This window comes from Antechinus flavipes, chromosome 1 (genome assembly GCF_016432865.1).
Source record: "Antechinus flavipes isolate AdamAnt ecotype Samford, QLD, Australia chromosome 1, AdamAnt_v2, whole genome shotgun sequence".
Lineage (NCBI taxonomy): Eukaryota > Metazoa > Chordata > Mammalia > Dasyuromorphia > Dasyuridae > Antechinus > Antechinus flavipes.
Genome location: NC_067398.1, coordinates 242,219,713 through 242,242,688, shown reverse-complemented (window position 1 = coordinate 242,242,688; position 22,976 = coordinate 242,219,713). Strand labels below are relative to the sequence as shown.

Sequence of the window (22,976 nt, the reverse complement as noted above, 5' to 3'; positions counted from 1 at the left end):
CCTGGACAAGACACTAAGTCTCTCTAGAACTCAGTTTTTTCATCTATAAAATGAGGGAATCGGACCATATGGCATCCATGTCCACCTGAGCCCTAAATCTTATCTTGTGATCTACTCAGAGGGAGACTGGAGCCAGCTTGTACAAGCTGGGGAAAGCCAACTTAAATTCTCAGTATGGGCGTTACTCCTCAAAGTTTGTAAATGCTATAAATCAGAATGTGTCATTGTTTCATTGAGCATTTAGACTTAAAAAAAAGTTAATAATCCATATTAAGCTTAAAAGTGTGTCATATATACAGAGAGCTAGTTGTTAAATTTTTACCAGCATATCATTGCATTTGTGTTTCAAGTATTCTGATTTATAGTATTTACCCTTTAAAGAAGAGGTTATATCTGCCTCTGCATAAATCAGTCCTAATACTAAACTTGAATAGCATAATTTCCATAATCCTAAAAAAAGGTAAAGGGAAAAAATGCACCCAGATATTGAGTTCCTTGTGATAAAATATTTAAACCTGTTTGTTTAATAAACAATAGTTAGATATGAAAATAAACATACCTATAGGTCTACTGTTTTATATTCAGTCAGTGGACTCCCATGAGCTAGGGACGTTTTTAACCTAACTTTCTGAAATCAAGCTGGGGCTCAGCAGAGATAAGATTGATCAGCATCATTAAGAATGAAAAAAAAATCATGATGTCTTGGAAAGCAGGATGACTTCATCCACAGCTGATTGCCTTCTACTCAGCAGAGAAAAAGAAATTCTATTGCAGCATCCTACCAATGAAATGTTCTCTATTTCACTGCTAGTGTATACCAGCCCAAACATGCTTGTGGTAGAAATCTTTACACCCCACAATAATAAGCCTACGTTGCAATCATGAGATTGAGCATCATCTCTCTGAACAGATGGGGTTGGGGGATGGAATGGGGCAGGCAGGCAGGCAGGTAGATAGGTCTTGGTACAACTAACAGCTGACAGGAAATAGATGACTGTCTGAACAAAGGCTCTGGAAAGACTGGGAAAGGCAAAAATCACAGGTTCAAAACACAAATTGCAAAATAAAACTGAAGCCACAACTCAAATACAAAAGATGAATTCTAGATGCAGCCATCTGTCAGCCATGCCCTTCAATGATCATTAATCTTATCATCTGTCAACATTAAAAATGTAACAATGCAGAGACTCTGACACTAAGTTACCAAAAACCAACTGATTATCTGGGTCTACCTACTTCTTTCTTTCAATGTCCCTGGAATCTATGACCTATTTACATATATTCTTTGGAGATTCCCTCCCCACTAATAAGATCTGGGTTCAGGTCCCACTACTGACACATATTTGCTCTGTGACTAGTAAGAACAAATCACTTAATCTCTCAGGGTCCTTTTGCAAATCTATAATATGCTAAGACTAAGTTATGTAGGAGTTGCTCATCTGCAACTGTGGAGGGAATTTCCATGCTAGGAATTCCCCAAAGCAAGAAAATCACCAGTCCAAAAAACACCCTCCAACTTCCACCCCACCCACAACTTTGGATCGTTGTTTAAAATGACTTGAAAATAAGCTGTTCAGAGTTGGCAGCTAAGTGACACAGTGACTAGAGCACTGGGCTGGGAAGATATGAGTTCAAATCTAACCTTAGATATTAGCTCTGTGACCCTGAACAAGTCACTAAATCTCTATTTGCCTAAAAGTTTCTTCAATTATAAAGTGAAGCAGCTAAGAACATCTACTTCCCAGGACTGGTGGAATATATGATATTTGTAAAATGCTTAGGACAGGACCTACCATACAGTAGGTCCTTAATAAATGATTTTTTTTTACCTTCCTTCCTAATAAGCCCTGAGCTAATGTTTTCTTGATTTTTTTCCTTACCAAATATCCACTGTAGATGGTCCATAGATCTGACATATTGAAATTTACCAGCTGTGCCCTGCTAACTTACTGAGTTTCCCACACTTTTCTCCAAAGAGAGTTTACATAATAGATTCAGGTACATCAATTCCTTTGATTAGAAAGTACCACCACCCTGTGTGTATTTTCTGTTTCCTTAAAGCACTGTCATTGGGATTCTGTGTATAGGTTACAGGATCACCACCTTCATTTAGACTCTTTTCTGTGTTGCTTCAGGGAAGTTCTAGAAACTTGTATTCCCATTACTTTGTATATTAATCCTTTTACCAGTGACACACGATCAGTAACATTCAGTTATCCATTGCCAACAATAGCAGCAAATTTTCTACAATTACTTTGTTGTGGCTATCTGTGAGAAGTAAGATAAACTATATGTACATACACAATTCCTAAAATAATATGACTTCATTCAAGGTTATTGGACTAGTGCAGGTCTACTAACTACTTTTCTATAAAGACAAGCAAGTATTATTCATATTTACTATATGAGGTTGAATATTTAAAAGGTTGTAATAGTATGTATAAACCATCTTTGTTATTGTTTTAAACATCCCTAAACAAGACATAGACATGTTAAATTTAAATAAGAAAGCCTAGAGCAGAGCATATAGCCACATACAAAAATTCAATATGGTAAAAACAAAAAACAATACCCCCAATCTTTGTTCTAAAGTGTTATAATGAATGTGAAGATTCCTTGATCATACATGCAATTCAAATTAGATCAGAATGTAAGCTTCGTAAGTGAGAGATTCTTTCATTCTTTTATATTCCTAATGCCTATACCATAGTGTCTAGCATCTAAAAGACTACTGATAAATGTTTGTTAATTGTTGTATTGTTTTAAACACAAATTAAGCAAAAATAAGTAACAATCAAAAGCAATAAGAACAATAAATTACCTCAAGATGATCATCAAAATAACCATTTTTGTTTTCCTTTTAGTATAATTATTTTACTGTTATTTATTTATTTATGCTATTATTTATTATTTATAATAATTGGAATCACTGGAAATGAGCACAAATGGACAAATGGAAATGGGACAAAGATTAGGTGGGCAGCAAGAGTTCTGTAGTCTGTATGTGGACTAAGTTTGAGAAAATTGCATTAATCTTGAATATTTCAGGTTTTCTGGTGACTGGAATCAAGTGGAATTTCAGCTCACTGTCATTCTAATAGAGAGGAAGAACATTGACTTTGCAGGACCTCTGTCACATACTACCTATGTGGCCTGAAGTAAATTATGAATGTCCTTGGGATTCAGATCCTTTATCTGTAAAATGAGAGCTGAAGTAGATCATGTTTGATGTCACTTCCATCTCTAAATCTGTGATCTTATGAACCAAATACAATAGGGAAAACCATAATGGGCAGGGGAAAAAAGGGGAACAGGAAAAAAAAATCTTTAAAAAAAAAGTAAGGCCTATAAGAGTGGGTCAGTAAATAATCTTCTTTGACTTTTTACTTGCTTAAATCATCAGATTGTTATTTAAGATCCCCTAGGAATATCTTACTTGGTTTGGGCTGGTGTATTCTTCAGGACTGTATAGCTATATAGTAACTTCATTGTGGCCACCCTGGCATATAACATGAAACCTAGTGGTCAATTAAGAGATAAGGTTGATTGCTGATAGTATTGTTCTAAGACTGAGTTGGGTGGGGATGGGGTGAGAAGGTGGGATTGAATCTATGATTTCATTGGTTTGGGGGATATCCACTGTGGAATCTCTCTTTATCAATGGGGGCAACTTATTTATAACATAGTCTTCTTAGAATAGAACTTTTTAAATTTTTTGTGTCATGGACCTCACCTTTTGGGCAATCTAATGAAGTTTCAGGACTCCTCAGACTGATGCTTTTAAATACATAAAATAAAATACAGGAGAAATCAATAGTATTTGTATACAGATATAATTCACAAAGTCCATGAAGTCTATTTCTTTGGACCAAGGGAGAACCCCAGGTTTAAAATCCCTATCTTACAGAGTTGCATGTGATTCTGAGAGGTTAGGAAATTTTATTGCAGCTTTCTATCTAGTTAAAAGTTTTATATTCCAAAGGCTCATGATCATGGTGTTGGAAACAAGGCATGAAGCCAGGTGTTCCTAATGCTTTTCTGAGATGAAGATCAGCCATTATTTATTTCAAAGCTTCTCATGAATATACTTCCCACATAATGAAAAGAAGGCAAAGTTCTACTTGAAGGAAACAAATGTCAGACACACCAAGTCACCCTGCACTGGGGCCTTACTTGTTCTCGTTGCTGGCATCATAACGAGGCATTGGGTCGAAATCATTCCCATTCACATCGAAACTTGCCTGAGAATCCTGTAACCAATAGAAGGAAAAGGGAGAAAAACAAAGATGGATGATCATTAATTATCCATTAACTCATGAAGTTCATGCATTCTTTAACAAGATCCTGTAAGTGAGTAATTAGGTTAACTAACATTCTCATGGTTGAATGATGACAGAGTGTTTTAGGAAAGGGTAGTTAAAACAGTAACAATCAGCAAATCATCATTTTTTATTTCTCCTATATGGGTAGGAGGAACCCCATATAGTTAGTTGGTAAAGATATATTGTGAACAAGTACACAATTAGAGCTACTTAACTGTTTTAAATGGCTTTTCAAAAAATCCAGTGCCTCTGCTCCTCAGAAATCAGTCTAGTTCTCTGCCTACTTGTATGTCCTCAAATCTAGTTATTTACTATTGCCTTTGTCTATGTATCCCATTCTCACCAGCAAGTCCTTTTTTTACACTCCGAAGTGGAGAACTTTCACATGTAACTAAGTCATCAATATTTGCAACTTGCTGAAATCCTGTCTCTTCACTGTAGGTTTCCTTGTCAAACATGAAGCAAAGATAAGTTCTGTTAATAGTTTCCAACTCTCAACATCCTTACCTCATTCTCTGAGATCAGGAATTCTGTCTTATCTAAAATTGTATTACCCCCAGGGCCTAGAACAGTGCTTTGGACACAGTAAATGCTTAATACATGTCTTTTTAATTGAACAAAGCATGCAAATCACTCAACATATTGCAAAGATAACAAAATTACAAACAAGGAATAAACCAAATAAAGATCACCCATAAATATTTGTTAAGTTCCCTTAGGACCACTACTTGTTAAATTTTTATTTTTTTATTGACGTTTTTTGGTGTTCCTCTCCCCTAAATGGCATGTAATCCAATATATGTTAAAGATGGTAAAAATATGAGTTGAATCCAATATAGGCATAAATATTTACACAATTATCTTATTGCATAAGAATAATCAAATAAGAAAGTAAAAAAGAAATGAGAAAGAAAATAAAATTCAAGCAAATCACAACAATCACATTCAATTCCCACAGTCCTCTCTCTGGGTGTAGATGGCTCTCTTCATCACAAGATTATTGGAAGTGGCTTGATTGATCTCATTGTTGGAAAGAGTCATGTCTATCAGAATTGATCATTGTATTGTCTTGCTGTTGCCAAGTACAATGATCTCCTGGTCCTGCTCACTTCACTTAGCATCATGTTCATGTAAGTCTCTCCAGCCTCTCTGAAATCATCCTGCTTATCATTTCTTATATTGCAATATTCTATAACATTTATATACCATAATTTATTCAGCTATTCTCCAATTGATGGGCATCTATTCAGTTTCCAGTTTCTTGACATTACATAAAGGGCTGCCACAAACATTTTTGCACATGTAGATCCCTTTCCCTCCTTGAAGATCTCTTGGAATATAAGACCAGTAGAAATACTGCTGGATCAAAGAATAAGCAAAGTCTGATAATGCTGTGGGCACAGAAGGACCACTTCTTAAAAGTATTTATTAACCTAGTTGCAAATATCAAACTTTAAAATGAGAAAAGCTAATATAATTTAAGCAAGAAAATGTCTATTTTCTAATCGTTTATAATAGCAGCACTTTTGCGGTGGCAAAAAAAGAAGAACTGAGGATGTGCTCATCTATTAGGGAATGGGCTAAGTAAGTTATGGCATATGAATGTGATACAATACTGTGATTCTGTAGGAAATAATGAAGAGGATCATTTTTGAGAAACTTGGGAAGACTTATAGGAACTGATGTAGAGTGAAGTGAGCAGAACCAGGAGAACAACTTATATAATAACAATATTGCAAATATTGTTTAATTAATAAATAATGAATAAATAAAAATAATTTTAAAAGACTTGGGAACTATGATCAATAATGATTACAATGATAGATTCAGTACAGATTGAGAAAAATGTATATATACAGACTCACACATACATTATATATCCACATATTTACATACTATACATAGGTGAATGTGACAATTGTGGGTTTTCTTTTCTTTTCTTTCTTAATGGAGGAAGAGGTTCTTTTCATTGATTAAAAAAATCAAATTCAATTTTTTAAAGTTGATATTTTAGACATCATTAATTCATATTACTTTTATCTCCCTTTCCCCATTTATAATCAAAGTGATAAGGTAATATTATCGTTCTCATATTGAAAAGGTAAAGCTAAAAACAAATTTGGATTTCTTTTAAATGACCAAGAATATGTTCTAAATCTAGTTAAATCTAGTTGCCTGGATTTTCAAATAATTTAAATTTTCACTCAACATTTATAAAAGCAGTTCTAAACTTTCCTATTATAAATATTTCTATTTTAAAATGTTGGTAAAAACATGACTAATATAGAACTATGTTTTATGTGATTTCACATATATGACCCATATCAAAATGCTTATCATTTTAGGAAGGGGGAGGGAAAGGAGAAAATTTTGAAACTCAAAAAATTGTTTTTAATGAATGTTAAAATTGACTTTACATGAAATTGGAAAGAACAACTATTAAAATTAAATGTTGGCTAAATACTTGTTTTTTTAATTTTTTATCATAATTATTGTTTCTGCCATTACCCAAGGCTCTTCTATTGAGAATAATTTCTAATTCAAACATCCACTCCTACCCAGACTGTGTAACTCAATCTAATTAATCTGACAACAGGTGACCAGTTGACATGGCAAATCCTTCCTTTTTATGTCTTAATTTTCAAAGTCATTACCTGCAACAATTACAGAACTACCAGTTATTTGCATCTCATAAAGAAAAAAAAAGAAGGAAAAATTAACAATACTCATTAGATTAGTAAGACTGAAATAAAATTAGTTGGGCATAAAAAAAAAAAGTCTAGTACCAAGAATGATTAGCTAATCACAAGACCTTGGACAGTGACTTCCTTTTTTTGAGCCTCCATTTTTTTTTCATCTGTAGAATGATAGAGTTACTAGCTGACATCTAAAGCCTCATTCAGTTCTATATCCATGATTCTGTGATATACAACTTTGTCCAAAGAAGGCTAAAAGATGGAGAAGGAATAAATTCATATTTGGAGAGAAGCAATAATACTAGGGCAAAAAGTTCCAGATTCTGACTCTATTGCTAATCACCTGTCCAGCTATGTATTTTCCTGTAATATCCAGATTGAAGGTACTCTTGGATATTTTGGTCTCAGTTTCCTTACCTATAACATGAGAGGGTTGTACTATATGACTTCTTGTTTTAAAAGATGGAAAATAGTATGAGTATGTCTACAGGAACCTGAATAAGATTATTTTCTTTCCCTTTCTTCCTCAAGGAAATCACTGATGAATTTTACCATATTCCTTGGAGACTGGTCTCTCTGGTTTCAAGGAGAGGATGAGAGATCAGACCTCAGAAGGTACAGCTAAAAACTATGAGATTAAGTTATAGAAAGGCAGATAAAGACTTCATATTAGGGAAAACATCCCTATAAAGATATCCAAAAGTGGAATGGGCTACTTCAGGAGCTACTAAGTTTCTCCTTCCTCAGAAGGCTTCAAACAAAGGTTGAACCTCCATTTGTCAAGTAGGCTGTACAAAACACTCTTTTTCAGGTACAATTTGGACTATATGGCTTCTGATGTTCCTTCCAACTCAGAGATTGTATGATCATTTGAAATCTGGATTACCAATGTGTCACATTTACATTTACATAAATGAGAGAAGAAAGATGGAGCTAAAAGTAGAAATAATCCTGCACTCAAGGAAAAAGCCAGGAAGTTATCATGTCAAATTAGTTATATGTAACATGGCTTTTTCCATTCTTCTGACCATAAGGAACTCTTCAGTTAGGAATGGAAAATGAAAAAAATAAACACCAAACTCCAAAAAAGCTCTTTTCTCTTTCACACCATAGCTCTTGTAATTTAAGAGTGCGATGTTGAAAACTAGTATGGAATATCGAGTGGTGAAGTTAAGTATCTTGTCCATTCAGATACATGAAAAACACATGATGACATGGAATAAAGTACTCTATATGAGAACAGAGAATAAAGATGGTCTTTTTTTTTGAAATCTACATGTACAAATCCATGGAAAAATAGAAAAACAGAATACTCATATTACTTTGGAATCATTTAGGCTATATATATGGATATAAATTTACCTGGTTGTTAATTTAAAAAAAAATCTTCTAAGTTTTATTTTTGTCTACATGACATCAAATAATCATTTTAACTGATTTTTGTAAATGGACTAATTATTTAATAGAACTGGTCTAATTAAATAGTTGTTCTGGTACTATTGAAGAAAGAATTAGGATGGTCAAATTTCTGGATTGTATTGTATTAGGTGATATTAAAATCATAGACATTATCTTAAAACTTCTGAGTTGTTAAAAAACAAACAAGATAAATCTAGTTATGCATGCTCAGAGAAATTATTGCAATTGAGAAACTGTAACCAATATTTAAATATAGTTGTTTAAATGGGTCATCCCTCAGCTGAAGTAAGAATTAAAACAGGTACTCAACTTATAGGATTGGGAACAGAACAGTAAATAGATAGAAAACAGAGTTTTAAAAGGAAACAAGATGATAGCGTAGAAATGGAGAAAAAAACTGATTATGGTGCCAATATATTTGTATTTTCAGAAATACACAGCAAAGTAAAGAAGATATGTCTGTCCTTGATTAAGGACATTCCATATTTCTATTTTTATAGCATTAATATTTGAATTTTATTCATGACTGAATTTATTAAGGGGAGTCTCTATACTGATGAAATTAGAACTGAATAAATCCACATATATTTGTTTTGTTTTGTTTTGTTTTTAATTTTCTTATTTTCTTTTTAATTTTTTTTTTATTTTATTTTTATTTATTTATTTATTTTTAGATAATGTTTTATTGACAGAACCCATGCCAGGGTAATTTTTTACAACATTACCCCTTGCACTCACTTCTGTTCCGATTTTTCCCCTCCCTTCCTCCACCCCCTCCTCCATATGGCAAGCAGTCCTATACATGTTAAATAGGTTACAGTATATCCTAGATATAATAATATGATCACATATATTTGTATATGTACGGATATATACACATTTTACTCACATATACATGTGTGCATGCATGTGTTTGTAATTAGAGGGAGTTAATCAGGAGACTTATAATCACCTGATCCCCATCTACCTGTCTCAGCCCAGTGGATGAAATCAGAGTATTAGGAGAAAAGCAACAACAACAACAACAACAAAGTTTTAGGTTTTAGGCAAAGCATAAAGAAATCAGTTATGTTTGATAAAATTAGTGGGAAATTTTAATACTCCTTAATTTCTTAAGCAAAGAAGAAATTCTCAAATTACATGTAATTGCAAGGCTATCAACAAGTGTTTCTACTATATCCAAAAAAAGTATCCACATCCTTGATGGCCCTTTAAATTGACCCAATTGCTAAGTAATCAATGGACTCTTGGCAGTAGAGAAGAAAGCCATCTATGGAGGAATAAGCCAAATATTAAGAGAAATCATTCTTTTCTTTCTCCTTGCTCCTCTCCCAGAAGGAAGTAGCAAGTAAAAGTAATTTTTTCTCCTTTTCCAATATCCCATCAGCCATGTCATTTTGCAGTGAAATTATTCACCCAGAAACACTATACCCAAAAGGCAATAGGCCTAGGGAACCCCACTGAACAATATGCACAGAAGATACTGTGAACAGAATAGAGCTGTATGAGGATATAAAAAGAAACGAAAGTTCACCAATGCCTTTTAGTACCAGACATGCTTCAGCTATGTGTGCTTGCATACCATATTGTATGTATGCTTCCTTTTTCCACTCACTGTACATTGGTGAAAGGGTTTGCCCCAGTGGTGCAGGCGGAAATTTTTTGGTATTACTGCTCACAAAGTTTTATCAGTAAATGTCTGTATTTTAAGTTAATTGCCTTCAATATCTGATTGTTAAAGCTAATATAAGTCTATTGATGAAGATCAATGAGGTATAGTTTTAGGAGTGAAGACCACAAAGCATCTTGAATCTATGGTAGAAGACACTGAAGACCTACTCTACAAGTTTTGAAAAGTGAATTAGGTAAATATCCCAGATATTTTATCTTCCAATAATATTTGTAATATTACATATATGCATACTCTAATAGTACATGTAATATTACATTTATTTCTCAAGATATATAGGAAAATGTAATTTAATATCTTGGCTACAACATATACTAAATATCTGGGTTATAATGTACATTGTATTATTATGTTAAATAGCTCAGCTATATATTATATATAAGATTATTTTATTTCTACATATACATATATTAGCTATGTTGTTCATTTCTAGCTAGTTACTTATTACTGGATCTCCCCAATTCAGTTCTCTAAGATTGTAGGTTGTATCTCCAGTATGTGGAGACACATTCAAGATACTTTGTAAGGATAGATAGGTAGATAGACAGACAGATAGAACAAGATAAAATATATAATGTATATGTATACATATAACATTTAAATACAATTATACATGATAGAGTTGCAAAGATTTGCTTTTCCCTCTAATAAGTTCACCAGAATCTACCTAATATCATTATATGTTGAACAGTGATGATTATAGTGACAGATCAAATTTATAGTACTTACAAAGCATGAAATGATATAAATAGATAAAATGTGATCTTTACAAAAGCACATTGGATATATAGTAATATTATGTCCCTTTTAAGAAGGAAAAAATGAGCTCAGGTACATTATGTGATTTGTCATACAATTAATGTCTAAGAAAAGATGTATGTAGAAAATACATACATATATAAATATAAATATTTTCTTCTCCAATAGAATGTTAGTTCTTTAAAAGAAGGAGCTATTTCTTTTTCTTCCCCCCTTTTTTATTATCCCAAATATCTAGCTCAGTGAGTGGTATATAAGATTCTCTTGGTAATCAGTTGGTCAACAAGTAATTAATTAATGAACTAATCATTGATCAACTCCATTCATTCCTGACCACAAATGCAGCACTCAATCCATTACCTCAAATTTCCTCTCTATTGAGTAGTGATAATGGTGGTGATGGTGGAGGTATGGTGACCAAGGGGAACAAACAAAAAGTAAACAATCATCCTCCCACATCCCTTATCCTAGGTCTCCCTGTACCTATAGCTTCAGGTCAAGCTGCTTCTCTCATATAATAATGATTTCACCAAGAAAAGGAAATATGCAAAACACATTAGCTCTTCTGGCACATCTGCCTCATGTGTTTTTGAGTAACTTTCCCACTTCCCAGCAATTAAAGCCCATAACTTCAGATGGATTGATTGAAAAGGCACAGAAAACACTTACATAATTCTTCACCAAATCTGGATGAGTCCTTTCGATGCCATCGTCCAAGATAGTGACCACAACATCTCTTCCAGTGTAACCTCTCTTCCAAGCCCCTTCAATGTTCATATCTGACTGACAGGGGTGAGTGTTATCACTGCAGTGCTAAAGGAAAAAAAGGAGAAAAAAAAAGATTTGGTCTTATGGAGATTGCTGAAGAGTCAAAAGAAAAAGGAATTAATCCACTTAGCACATGTCAAAAATTAGCAACAGGTGAGGAGACTAATTGGTAGGGATGATATACCGATCAGTGTTTTCATGAAGTTAGCAAGGAAGGGAGAAACAAAGCTCAAATGAAAGGAAAACTGCTTTCAGGAGATGATTTCTTCTGGGATTTCTTTGCATGGATGCGATATTAGAAAAAAGGTATCATCAAGCTAAATCTTTAGCAGAACAATAACAGCAAGTATGTCTGAACAAAGGTGGCATAGTGGATAGAATGACAGGGCTGAAATTGAGTCAAAAGGTCTGAGTTCAAATGTGACTTCATGCATTTATTAACTGTGTGACCCTGGGCAAGTCACTTAATCTTGTTTGCCTCGGTTTCCTCATCTATAAAATGAGTTGAAGAAGGAAATGGCAAACCACTCCAATATTTTTTCAAGGAAAAAAAAACACTGAAAGAACTAAATAACAACAAATATATGATCAAAGAAATCACGAGTAAACCTGTTATTTCAATTGAGCATCTACTAACTACACACAGAACGAATAGATAGGCACATCTAACAAAATGATACTCTATGGACCAAAACCAGATAACAAATAGAACTTTAATCATTTCCATCCTGGATGCCAGGCAACTACTTCAGAATCATTTCTATCTATAAAAGAGAGTTTTTGGCAGGTCTCATTCAGTATCAGCAGGAGATGTGTTACTGTTAAAAAACATATAACTAGGAGAACAAAAAATCTCACTAAAATGAATCCTGAGAAACTGCAATCCCCTGATTTGTGAGTACAGAAGCAGAGATAGATTCATTCCCCAGAGAAGATTGCAGAAAGAAAGGTAGAAGGCAAAAGGGTAATGTAACCTAGATGATGGGAATCTAAGAAAGGCAAAGGGTGATCTGTAAACATTCAATTTTAGAGGCTATATAACCATATTCGTTTTCCATAAACCCATAAGATAAATAGACAGGTTTGGGAACCTCATACTGCTATGCGCTCCCTATATACAAACAATTGTGTCCTAGGAGTCTATCCCTTTTATATAGCCATTTCAATGTCGCAATTTTCTTGATTCTTTAGGGACAAAAAGATTTTTTGGGGGTAGGGAGGATATGGCAGAATGGAGGAAAGAAACAAGAAATAGAGAAAAAACGGAAAATGCTGTAAAAAATAACCATGGCAACACTAATCACACAAGCTTTTGAAGTTCATACTTTCATTTTTTTTCATAATAATTCAATGCTTTAGCAGGGAAAAAGTATGCAAAAAGAATCATGCTAGGAACTTCTTTCCTATCTGTCTCCACTACATCTCTCTTCACACCTGTTTTTTTGTGTGCAACATAATTAGGCTCAGTGGTAGACCCCCTGTCAGTTTTCTTGATGGTTCCTGTAACAAATGTTTGGGTTTGGGGGCGGAGGGTCTTGTACATAAAGATTTTTCTCTACAAACTCATATTCTGATTTGGATTTGTGAAGGTGACCTCTGTGTCCTTGAAAACCATGATAACTGAGCACAGGTTCTGGTAGCTCCTACTAATGTTGTTAATCTTTGAGTACAATTTTGGTAGAAAACTAATTAGCCCAGAAGAAGTACAAGATGCACAAGTCAGCATCCACACCATATGTTCATTGGGATTATTTGTGTCTGACTTGTGACAGAGCACTGTGAGCTTGTATTGGCCTGATCAGCCACAGTTGGACACACTGTAACTCGACCCTAACATAATAATGTCCTTTTGGTCTTTGAAAATGAGAGAAGCACCAACAAAGGCAGAAGAGTAGGCCTACTTGCCATGGATCAAGCAAGTGAAGAACAGGGAGATAAATTAATAGTGGACATCATTTCATCTTAATATGAGTTCCTTGTCCAGTGAGTTAGGGGAAGTGCGATTGAAGGAAATAAATCCAATTGATTTTGACAATCTGACTATAAGTGAAATCAAATAAGAAAAAAAAGTTGCAGCTAAACAGAAAAGATGGCTGATAGATTCTACTTAGAAAGACAGGTATTAGTAGAGTTTGGTGTGTGTTCAGAAGCAATAAGAAACATTTCATGAGATATCTGAGTTTTTCATTTTTCAGAGCTTATCAGAGACATTTGGAGAAAAAAAGTCCCTGAGCCCATTTTTTCCTTCTTAAGGGACATAATATTATTATATAACCAATGTGTTTTTGCAAAAAAATAATTGTCCATTTTCAGTTTTACAAGCTTAGCTCTCAAGAATGAATAGGAAAAGAAATGCTTTCTCAGACCCCCAACCATCTGCCCTAATTTCTTTACAGAGGTAGAGAGACTGTGACCATGGAATATTACATATAATAGCAGACTTTTTCAATATGTTGGCTAGTTTTGCTGAATTGTTTTTCAGCTTTCTTTCTTTATTTCTTCCTTTTTTTTTTAATGATTTAATTATGTTATCAAACGAATTTGGAGATAACTGGCCCAGACTATGTTATGCATTTTGATAGATAAACCGCAAACTGGTTCATCAATAAATGTATCTGAGAAAGAAATTAGATATAATGACAATGAGCTAGGCCCCAAACTGAAAAAAGGGATGAGATTTTATTGGGAAATTATCTGATTTCATCTTTATCTATTTTATGTGTTTTCTCTTGTATACAATGTATTAGTAAAGAAGTACATGTATGTAAATTTAATAGAACAAAGGTGCACCCAGGTCTGGGGGTTGAAGAGACAGGGAGGGTGACACATGAATGTTTGGTGAAACTATTTCCAGATGGGAATAATGAAAAGTCCTGCTCTCTACTTGGGAATAAGATTGGCATTCTCTTCTCAGTTCAAATATTTCTAGGTGTCTTTTGATTGGATATTGAGTTGGAATAGAAATAGTGCTATAGATAGGTATGATCAAAGAAATACCTTAAAGGAAATGGAGTTGAATTAGTCACACAATGAAAATGAGGGATTGTCAATGGATTACCTGCATGATCTACAGAATATCAAGGCAGAAAGGTTCCTAGAACAAGTAGATGTGAATAAGTCATCCAGGATGATAAGACATGAATAAAAGCTACATGTACTCTTAAAAGATGGATTCACCTTGATGAGACTTAAATAGATTAATAAAGACACACACACACACACACACACACACACACACACACACAAATACACACATACATACATATGAAGTTTGAGGAGGCCACTGGGCAAGTGATTAGTTTAATTCAGGGTTTTAATAATTTTTAACTATAATGATTATTGGTCTCACATAGGAATTCTATGCTTTTAATTCTTACCTTTAATCATTAGGCCCCATTTATCTGGAATACGCTACACTCCTCTTTATGCTTTGTTGCTAAGTCTTGTCTATTTGAGCGTCATAATATTTCTTATAAATGTCTCTTTCTGTCCTTATCATCACCTTGGTAAAGACCTTACCATTTCATACCTGGACTGCCTGCCACATCACTCCACAATCCAATCTACCCTCTATTCATTTGTCAAACTGTTCTTCCTAAAATCAAGATCTGATCTTATCACATCACAGCACCCTCACATGACATCAAATATAAATACTCTGCTTGACATCCAAAATTAAAAGATTTGAACCTGACACCATCCTATCCTTTCAATCTTCTTATACCTTACTCAACCTTCTATACTTTGGTATCCAGGAACAATGGATGCCTTCTTTGCTGTTCCTTGTACATGATACTCCATCTCAAGAATAGAGACATTTTCACTAGCAGTTCCTCAAGCCTGGAATTGCTTCTCTTCTTACTTTTACCTCCGACTTTCCTGGTTTCCTTCATTTCCACATTCTGCAAAAAGACTTTTCTAATTCTCCTTAATGTTAGTGCTTTTATTGATGATCTCCAGTTTATTTTGTGTATATCTTGTTTGTACATAATTATCCACACACTGTCTCTCCTATTACACTACATTCTCTTTGAGAACAGGGACTGCCTACTGCCCTTCTTTGAATCCCATCACCAAGCACCATACTTAGCACATAGTTGGTGCTTAATAGATGTTATTGAGAGACTTGACAGTCTCTCAAAAACCTACCTATCCTTTAAGAAAAATAACAAGTAAACATTTCTCTAGAAATTCTCTAAAGTAATTATTTCAACTTTCATCAATTTTTCCTTCTTTTGAGTTCTTATAGCTCATTTAAATTGTTTTGTTGTTGTTTGTCCTTCCTTTCCAAAGAGGACTAATGAAATCATGGGTAAGTGCCTTGCACGTGATTTGGATTTAAGTGAGCAAGAATTGAACAAAAGTCAACAGCCTTACTGTCCCTTCCTAAGTCATCACTGGCAGGACAAAAAAATCAAGATGACCAACAATGGCTCAAGATAAAATGAATAACTTTTGTTGCAACAAATTGTTTTCATTTACCCACTGCATAAATGGAAGTCTTCACATTCTTGAGGTGTACACCCTATCCCCAACTACCAACATGTTTGAGGCCTTTTAGTTACCCTCAATCTGATTTAGCACATCTGCTGAGATGGTTTACTAGACTGTGACCATTATGCAGGCTTCTTGCAACTATAGCTAAGAGTTGGGTACCAGATACTAAAGGTATTTAAATAAATTAAATTATGCAAATAAGAATGACACTAAATTTGAAATCAAATGATCTGGGTTTGAATCCCACATCAGCTACTTTTGAACTACTCCACTTTAGACAATTCATATCTCTCTGGGCCACTGAAAACTTAAGACTGCACTGGCACAGTAGATAGAGGGCTAGACTTGAAGTCAGGAAGACCTGAGTTCACATTCAGCTTCAGATACTAGATAAATGACAAGGTAAATCATTTAACCCTGTTTGCCTCAGTGTAGTCATCTGTAAAATAAACCAGAAGAAGAAATGGCAAACCATTTCAGTATCTTTTGCCAAGAAAACCCCAACTGAGGTCATGAAGAGTTGAACATAATTGAAACATCTCAACAAGAAGAAATATTCTTATTTAATTCACTTGCACAGTGCTTTGTGCAAGATAGGTATTTAATGTTTCTTGCATTGAATACTGAATGAAAAGTACATTAATGAAATGCACTATGTGAAGTCCAAGGGGAAAGGTTGTTACCAATAACCTTTAGAATTTTTTAGATTTACAGTTTACAGATTTAGAGTTACAAAAGAACATGGAGATCATCAAGTCCAGTGACATTATTTTATAGAGTAAAAAAAGTCAACATCTGGGGAATAGAAAATTGTGCTTTGGCCAAGGATTCTAACCGCTCTCTCTACCAAGTCCTTTACCAGAGTTGCTAATTATGACCAAGAAGGAAATTTGATTGATTGGAGTTTCATTTTTCATTTCCTTTCATTTCCTCTGCCCATCTGTGGTAGAGATGTTCACAAGTGGAGACTTGGCCAAAAGCAGGTCAAAAGGAAGGGAGAGAAAGAAAGGAAATGGATAATCCACAAACTGAATAACTACACTGGAACAGATGCTGCCTGAAATTGTAATTATAACCCTTTGAAAAAAACAGTCATCTCTGGAAACCATGTGAGTTAAGAGGACATAAATTCCAGTTCTTCATTTCATCCATGCTTATGACTGCTCTGATTTTACTATTACAAAGGAGGGTGTTGCTTTTTTCTCCTTGTATCTTAAACAAGGTCCCTAATTTGTCATTATTCTGTTCATCTTTTAAGTCCCAGATAGCATTCTTTTTCTCTAAATATCTGAGCCAAAAGTAACTTTCCATAAATAATCTCATTCTTTCATCATCATCATGGCTACCATCATAATATAATTTATATGACTTGATAAAAAATATACATGCTTGAGCTTCATAGCAACTTCATAAGTTCTAAAATTATTATCCCTCTTCTGCAGACAAAAAAACCTGAATTTAAAAAGGTCAAGTTTGAGGTAATTAGGTCATGCAGTAAATAGGCCACTGGCCTTGGAGTCAGGAGGACTTGGGTCAAATCTGGTTTCAGATATTAGCTGTGTGCCACTGAAAAAGTCACTTAGCCATGGAAAGAAAGAAAGAAAGAAAGAAAGAAAGAAAGAAAGAAAGAAAGAAAAAGAAAGAAAGAAAGAAAGAAAGAAAGAAAGAAAGAAAGAAAGAAAGAAAGAAAGAAAGAAAGAAAGAAAGAAAGAAAGAAAGAAGAAAGAAAGAAAGAAAGAAAGAAAGAAAGAAGAAAGAAAGAAAGAAAGAAAGAAGAAAGAAAGAAAAAAGAAAGAAAGAGAGAGAGAGAGAGAGAGAGAAAGAAAGAAAGAGAGAGAAAGAAAGAGAGAGAGAGAGAAAGAAAGAAAGAAAGAAAGAGAGAGAGAGAGAGAGAAAGAAAGAAAGAAAGAAAGAAAACAAGAAAGAAAGAAAGAGAGAAAGAAAGAAAAGAAGGAAGGAAGGAAGGAGGGAGGGAGGGAGGGTGGGAGGGAAGAAGGAAGGAAGGAAGAGAGAAAAGGAAAGGAAGAGAGAAAAGGAGAGAGGGAGAGAGGAAGAGAGGAAAAGAGAGAGGGGGGAGATTGGAAGAGAGAGACAGAGAGAGAGAGAGAGAGAGAGAGAGAGAGAGAAACAGACAGACAGACAAGACAGGGACAGGGACAGGTTCAGCAGGGAGAAGGAGGGAAAGAGGAAGGAACTTATCTAGCATCATATTGTGAGGAGTTATCTAGGTTCATCCCCAGATTTTCCTGATTCCAAGCTCAGCCCTTGATTCATTACACCATGTGATTTGTTCTGATTTATAATTTATGTGTCAGTTCATATGTGTGCAAACATGTTCATGTCCTAAGACTTCTACTATAACACTGGAAAGAACACTGTACTTTGGAATCAAATGTCCTTAGTATAAATCTCACCTTTGACAATTATCCTGAGTACGAACACAAGCAAATCATTATACTTTCTAAGTCATAGGATTCTTCCCTAGAAAACATGAACAATTTTACTTACTAGAATGGCCTAATTCACAGGATGTTTTACAAGAAAAGTATTTTGTAAATATTCATATTCTAAATATAAGCTCCTTAAAGGAGCTTTATCTTTCTGTGACTCCCAGACACAGTACAGGTGCATTGCACATAGTTGTATTTAATAAATGTTTTTGAATGAATGAATACATTAATTGCTTATTGTAAAAATGGAATTCTTGTCATTTGAATAATGTAATACACATGAGTCAGAATTTTTATGGTAAGATGGACAGCTTAGATGATTCTGAAGAACTAATTAATGAACTGCATTTTTCTTCCTTCAAATGTATTCAGAAAGTCTTTGAAACTAACTCTGAATCCTGGCTGTTAAGTTTTCTAACACTGCTCAGGAACCGGAAAAGAGAATACAAATTGGATTTGGTGCCCAAGGATGTGGGTTTAGATCCTGGCTCTGCCATTATCTGTGTGAACCTGGACAAGTCACAACCTTGTTGTGCTTAAGTTTTCTCATTTCTAAAATGAGTTTGAATTAGATGGAGTCTGAATTGCCTTCTAGTTCTAAGTATTCCCAAAGACTCCTACCTCCAAAATATAGTTGCTGATTTTTCTGAAGACATTCAGAAATGAGAGATTATAATGATCTCACTCAAAATTAATTGATTTTAAATGGAATCTATACATTTCTGAAGCTTTCAAAATGTCATTGGCTGCCTGGAAGGAATGATATGTGAATTGACCCTTGCTTTTTTTTTTTTTTTTTTTTTGACAGAAGAGTCTTTTTAGCACATGCGTCTCCCACAGGCAATAATGAAAGCTATTAGCTATATATACCAAGAATACTATATTAAACCTTATCTCTTCCCCAAAATCTGTCTATGTAATGAGGTGCTTGTTAGTTATTTCCACTTGGGACATGTCCTGTAGGCAACTCAATTCCAACATGTATCAAATAGACTTGCTCTCAAAATCATCCTTTTTCTTAATTTGCCTTTCTGTTGAGGACATCACTATTCTTCTGGTCAACCAACTTCACAATACTGGAGATTTCCCTTTCCCTAACTTCCTCTCTCCTATCCCCTACCACTTAGCACATTCAAATAATTGCCAAGTTTTGTCCACTCTACTTCCAAGATTTTTGTAACACTCCCTCTTCCTTTTCTGACATACATACACTTTATTCACATAGCCCTTATCCTTGTTTGCATCCTCACCACCTCCTATTTAGATTATTGAAATTTTCTCTTGATTGTTCTTCTTGCATCGCATCTTTCCCTATTTCAATATATCCTCCATAATCTGCCTAATTTATATTGCTAAAACCAAAAAGTCAGTCTCCTCCAGTGGTTCCTTATTGCCTCTAGGATGAAATACAAAGTCATTGGCCTGAAATTTAAAACCATTCACAGTATGGGAGCTCGTGGGAGCCATGTTTCATATTATTCCATATCACATACTATGCCATATCACAAATCAGCTGACTAGCTATTCTCTATGCACTACCTTTTAATCCTTGATTCTGTAACTTTGAACAGAAGATTCCTTGTAATGGGCTGAGGCTCGAGTTGATGCACTGAGGTCCCAAGCACGTGAGGCTAAATAGTAATTGGACCATACTCTATTAATATACATGTTTGGAGAAAGAATGGCCCCACCCACTCTTTGTGCAAGCCCTGATGTGTTGTGTAGGAAATGACATTTTTGGTGGGTGGAGGCAGAGGAATGGAAAGGGAAGCAGAAAGAGAGACTGCTGGCTGGCGTCTTGACACAGCTGCTTGCATTGCTATCTCACCCACCCTTCACCTCCGATCCCCCTCTGCTAGCTGGCTTCTTGTCGCAGCTGCCCATATTGCTATTGTAATCCTTCTTCACCTCTACTGAGAATAATGATTGAAGATTTTTCCCTTAACCTAAATTCCTGACTCTGGCTGAGTTTAAATACGTGGTCATCACAGTTCCCAATCTCTATCCTTATCCTTACTTCCTAAAATCCCTAGGTTCCTTTAAAATAAAGTTGTTCCTACCTTTGTAATAATCTTCCCTCTATGAAAATTACTTTGAATTCATCCTAAACTTCTCTTCCCTTCTCAAGCCTCCTGTCCCTCAGTCTTCCCCTTCTCTTTCAGCTCAGGGTCTTCTTATTTTATAGAAAAAAAAAATAAAATCTTCTCAATTACTCCCTTCTTTATCCTTTCCTTCATCTCAAAATCTCCTGGCATACATCACTCTTTCCTCTTTTTCTCCAGTCTCTGACAAAGACATGGCCTTCTCCTAGCCAAGGCTAATCTTTGCATGTGTGCTTTATCTCAGCCCCTCAGTTCTGTCCAGCAGATTGCATCTTCTATTACTCTCTTATCTAAATCTTTGATCCCTCCCTCCACTGGTTCCTTGCTGTCTTCAAACATTTCTAAGATTACCCTATCCTTGAACTATCTGCTACTTTTTGACATTTTTGACCATTCTACTAATTATTCCTTGCTTGTTGAGTTTTCTTAAATTTACTTTCTTTTGATTCCATCATCTCTTTTTTCTCTATACTCTTTTGATAACTTCATTAGCCCCTATGAGTTTTACTTTAATGTCTATGCAAATGGCTCACATCTATAGATCTAGCCCTAAACTCTCTCATAGCACCAATTGCTTGTTGGAAATTTAAAGTGGATGTCCCAGAAACATCTCAAACTCAACTTGTCCAAAACTAAATTCATCCCCTCCCCACCAGCAAAATTTCTTTCTTTCAAATTTCCCTATTTCTGTCAAAAACAACAACACTTTCCCATTCTCTCAGGTTCATAATCTAGGCATTATTATGAATTTATCAATCTTCCTCAGCCCACATATCCAATCAATAAACCAATCCGGTCATTTAGTTGTGTAATACTTCTTGTTTCTGACCACTTCTTTCCACTCACACAGCTGCCACCATCATTTAAACTCTCTCTCCTAAATTATTGCAATGGTCTTCTAATTGGTCTCCCTGCTACAGGTTTTTCACCACTTCAGTTCATCCTATCCACTGCTGCCAAAGTAATTTTCCTTAAGTACAGATATGACCATGTGATTCCCCTATTCAGCCAACTTCAGTGTCTCCCTATTGCATCTAGGAAGCAATAAAAGCTCCTCTATTTAACTTTTTAAATTCCTTCAAAACCTAATCCCAATTTATCTTTCCAGCATCATTAAATATTACTCACTCCCCACCCCCTACCCCCTCCCTGCACTCTGTGGTACAAGTTAACTGATCTCTTTACTCTTAAGGATCCTCATATACACATATGCAAGCAAGCAAGTGTACACACTATAGTGAGAAGTTTTATTATTCAGTAAAATAGCAGCATTAAGTTTCTCAGCTTAGCAAGACTACTTCCATTTTATTTTAAGTCTTCATTTTGTGATGGAATTGTTTTGAGTAAGATGATTTCCAGTAAGCCATTCTTCCATAATAAAATAAATACTTGTGTGGTGTTGTTGTTCATCTCAGTCTTGTCTTACTCATGAGCTCATTTGGGGTTTTCTTTGCATAAATATTGGAGTAGTATACTATTTCCTTCTCCAGCTCATTTGACAGACAAGGAATTGAGGCAGTTAAGTGCCTTGTATCACACAACTAGTAAGTACCTGAAGCCAGACAAACTCATAAAGATGAGTCTTCTTGACTCCAGTCAGTACTTTATCCACTGTTCCACTTAGCTGCTTTTGTGTGTTATGAGCTAACACATAAGCTAATAAGCAACACAAATGTGCTCTTAGACAACTAATCAGCATACATAGAATTGATTTGACAGATCATCAAGGAAAAAAATATAAAATTTTTTAAAGTTTATGAAATGAACTATTGATCAAATTAATGGTAAATAAATTAAGAATATCCATAAGTGGAACTATAAGAATCTCACTAGAGACCCTAGTAGTCATGAGCCTGCTCCTGGGTTGAAACAAAGGCATACTCTTCCTACATTCCTTTTACTTGAGACTTAAGCATCTCATATTCATTTGGGAGCAGTGTTAATCAAAACCTGCCAGGTTACAACAACAAGCTCTCTTTTGCCTTTCTTGTTTTATTGTCTTTCAGCAATCAGCTCAGTGCCTGACACAAATGTTTATGGACCTACTGACATACACACACAAGGATCATGCCCAGAATGTATTTCCTCCTCACCTTTGCTTTCCAGAACCCCTCCTTTTCTTCAGGGTGAAAATTCAACCACTATCTTCTGCTACTTACAGAAGTAGGTTGCTTCATGTAACCTCTAATTACTATTATTCTCCCTCCCAAACTGCATTGTATCTAATTATTTTGTATTTACTTCTAATTATTTTCTTTCTATTCATTGTATAT

General features: G+C 34.8%; 1 protein-coding gene across 2 annotated transcripts in view; it reads right to left on the bottom strand.

The window, feature by feature from the left end:
* The window catches only part of PCSK5 (proprotein convertase subtilisin/kexin type 5), a 610,712-nt gene that overhangs the window by 428,048 nt on the left and 159,688 nt on the right, over positions 1-22,976 (bottom strand). For both annotated transcript variants that reach the window (XM_051998572.1, XM_051998571.1), the window contains exons 4-5: positions 11,556-11,699; positions 4,174-4,250 (exon numbers count right to left, since the gene is read on the bottom strand). In XM_051998572.1, the coding sequence (XP_051854532.1) occupies positions 4,174-4,250; positions 11,556-11,699 (221 nt within the window). The remainder of the gene's footprint in view (positions 1-4,173; positions 4,251-11,555; positions 11,700-22,976) is intronic.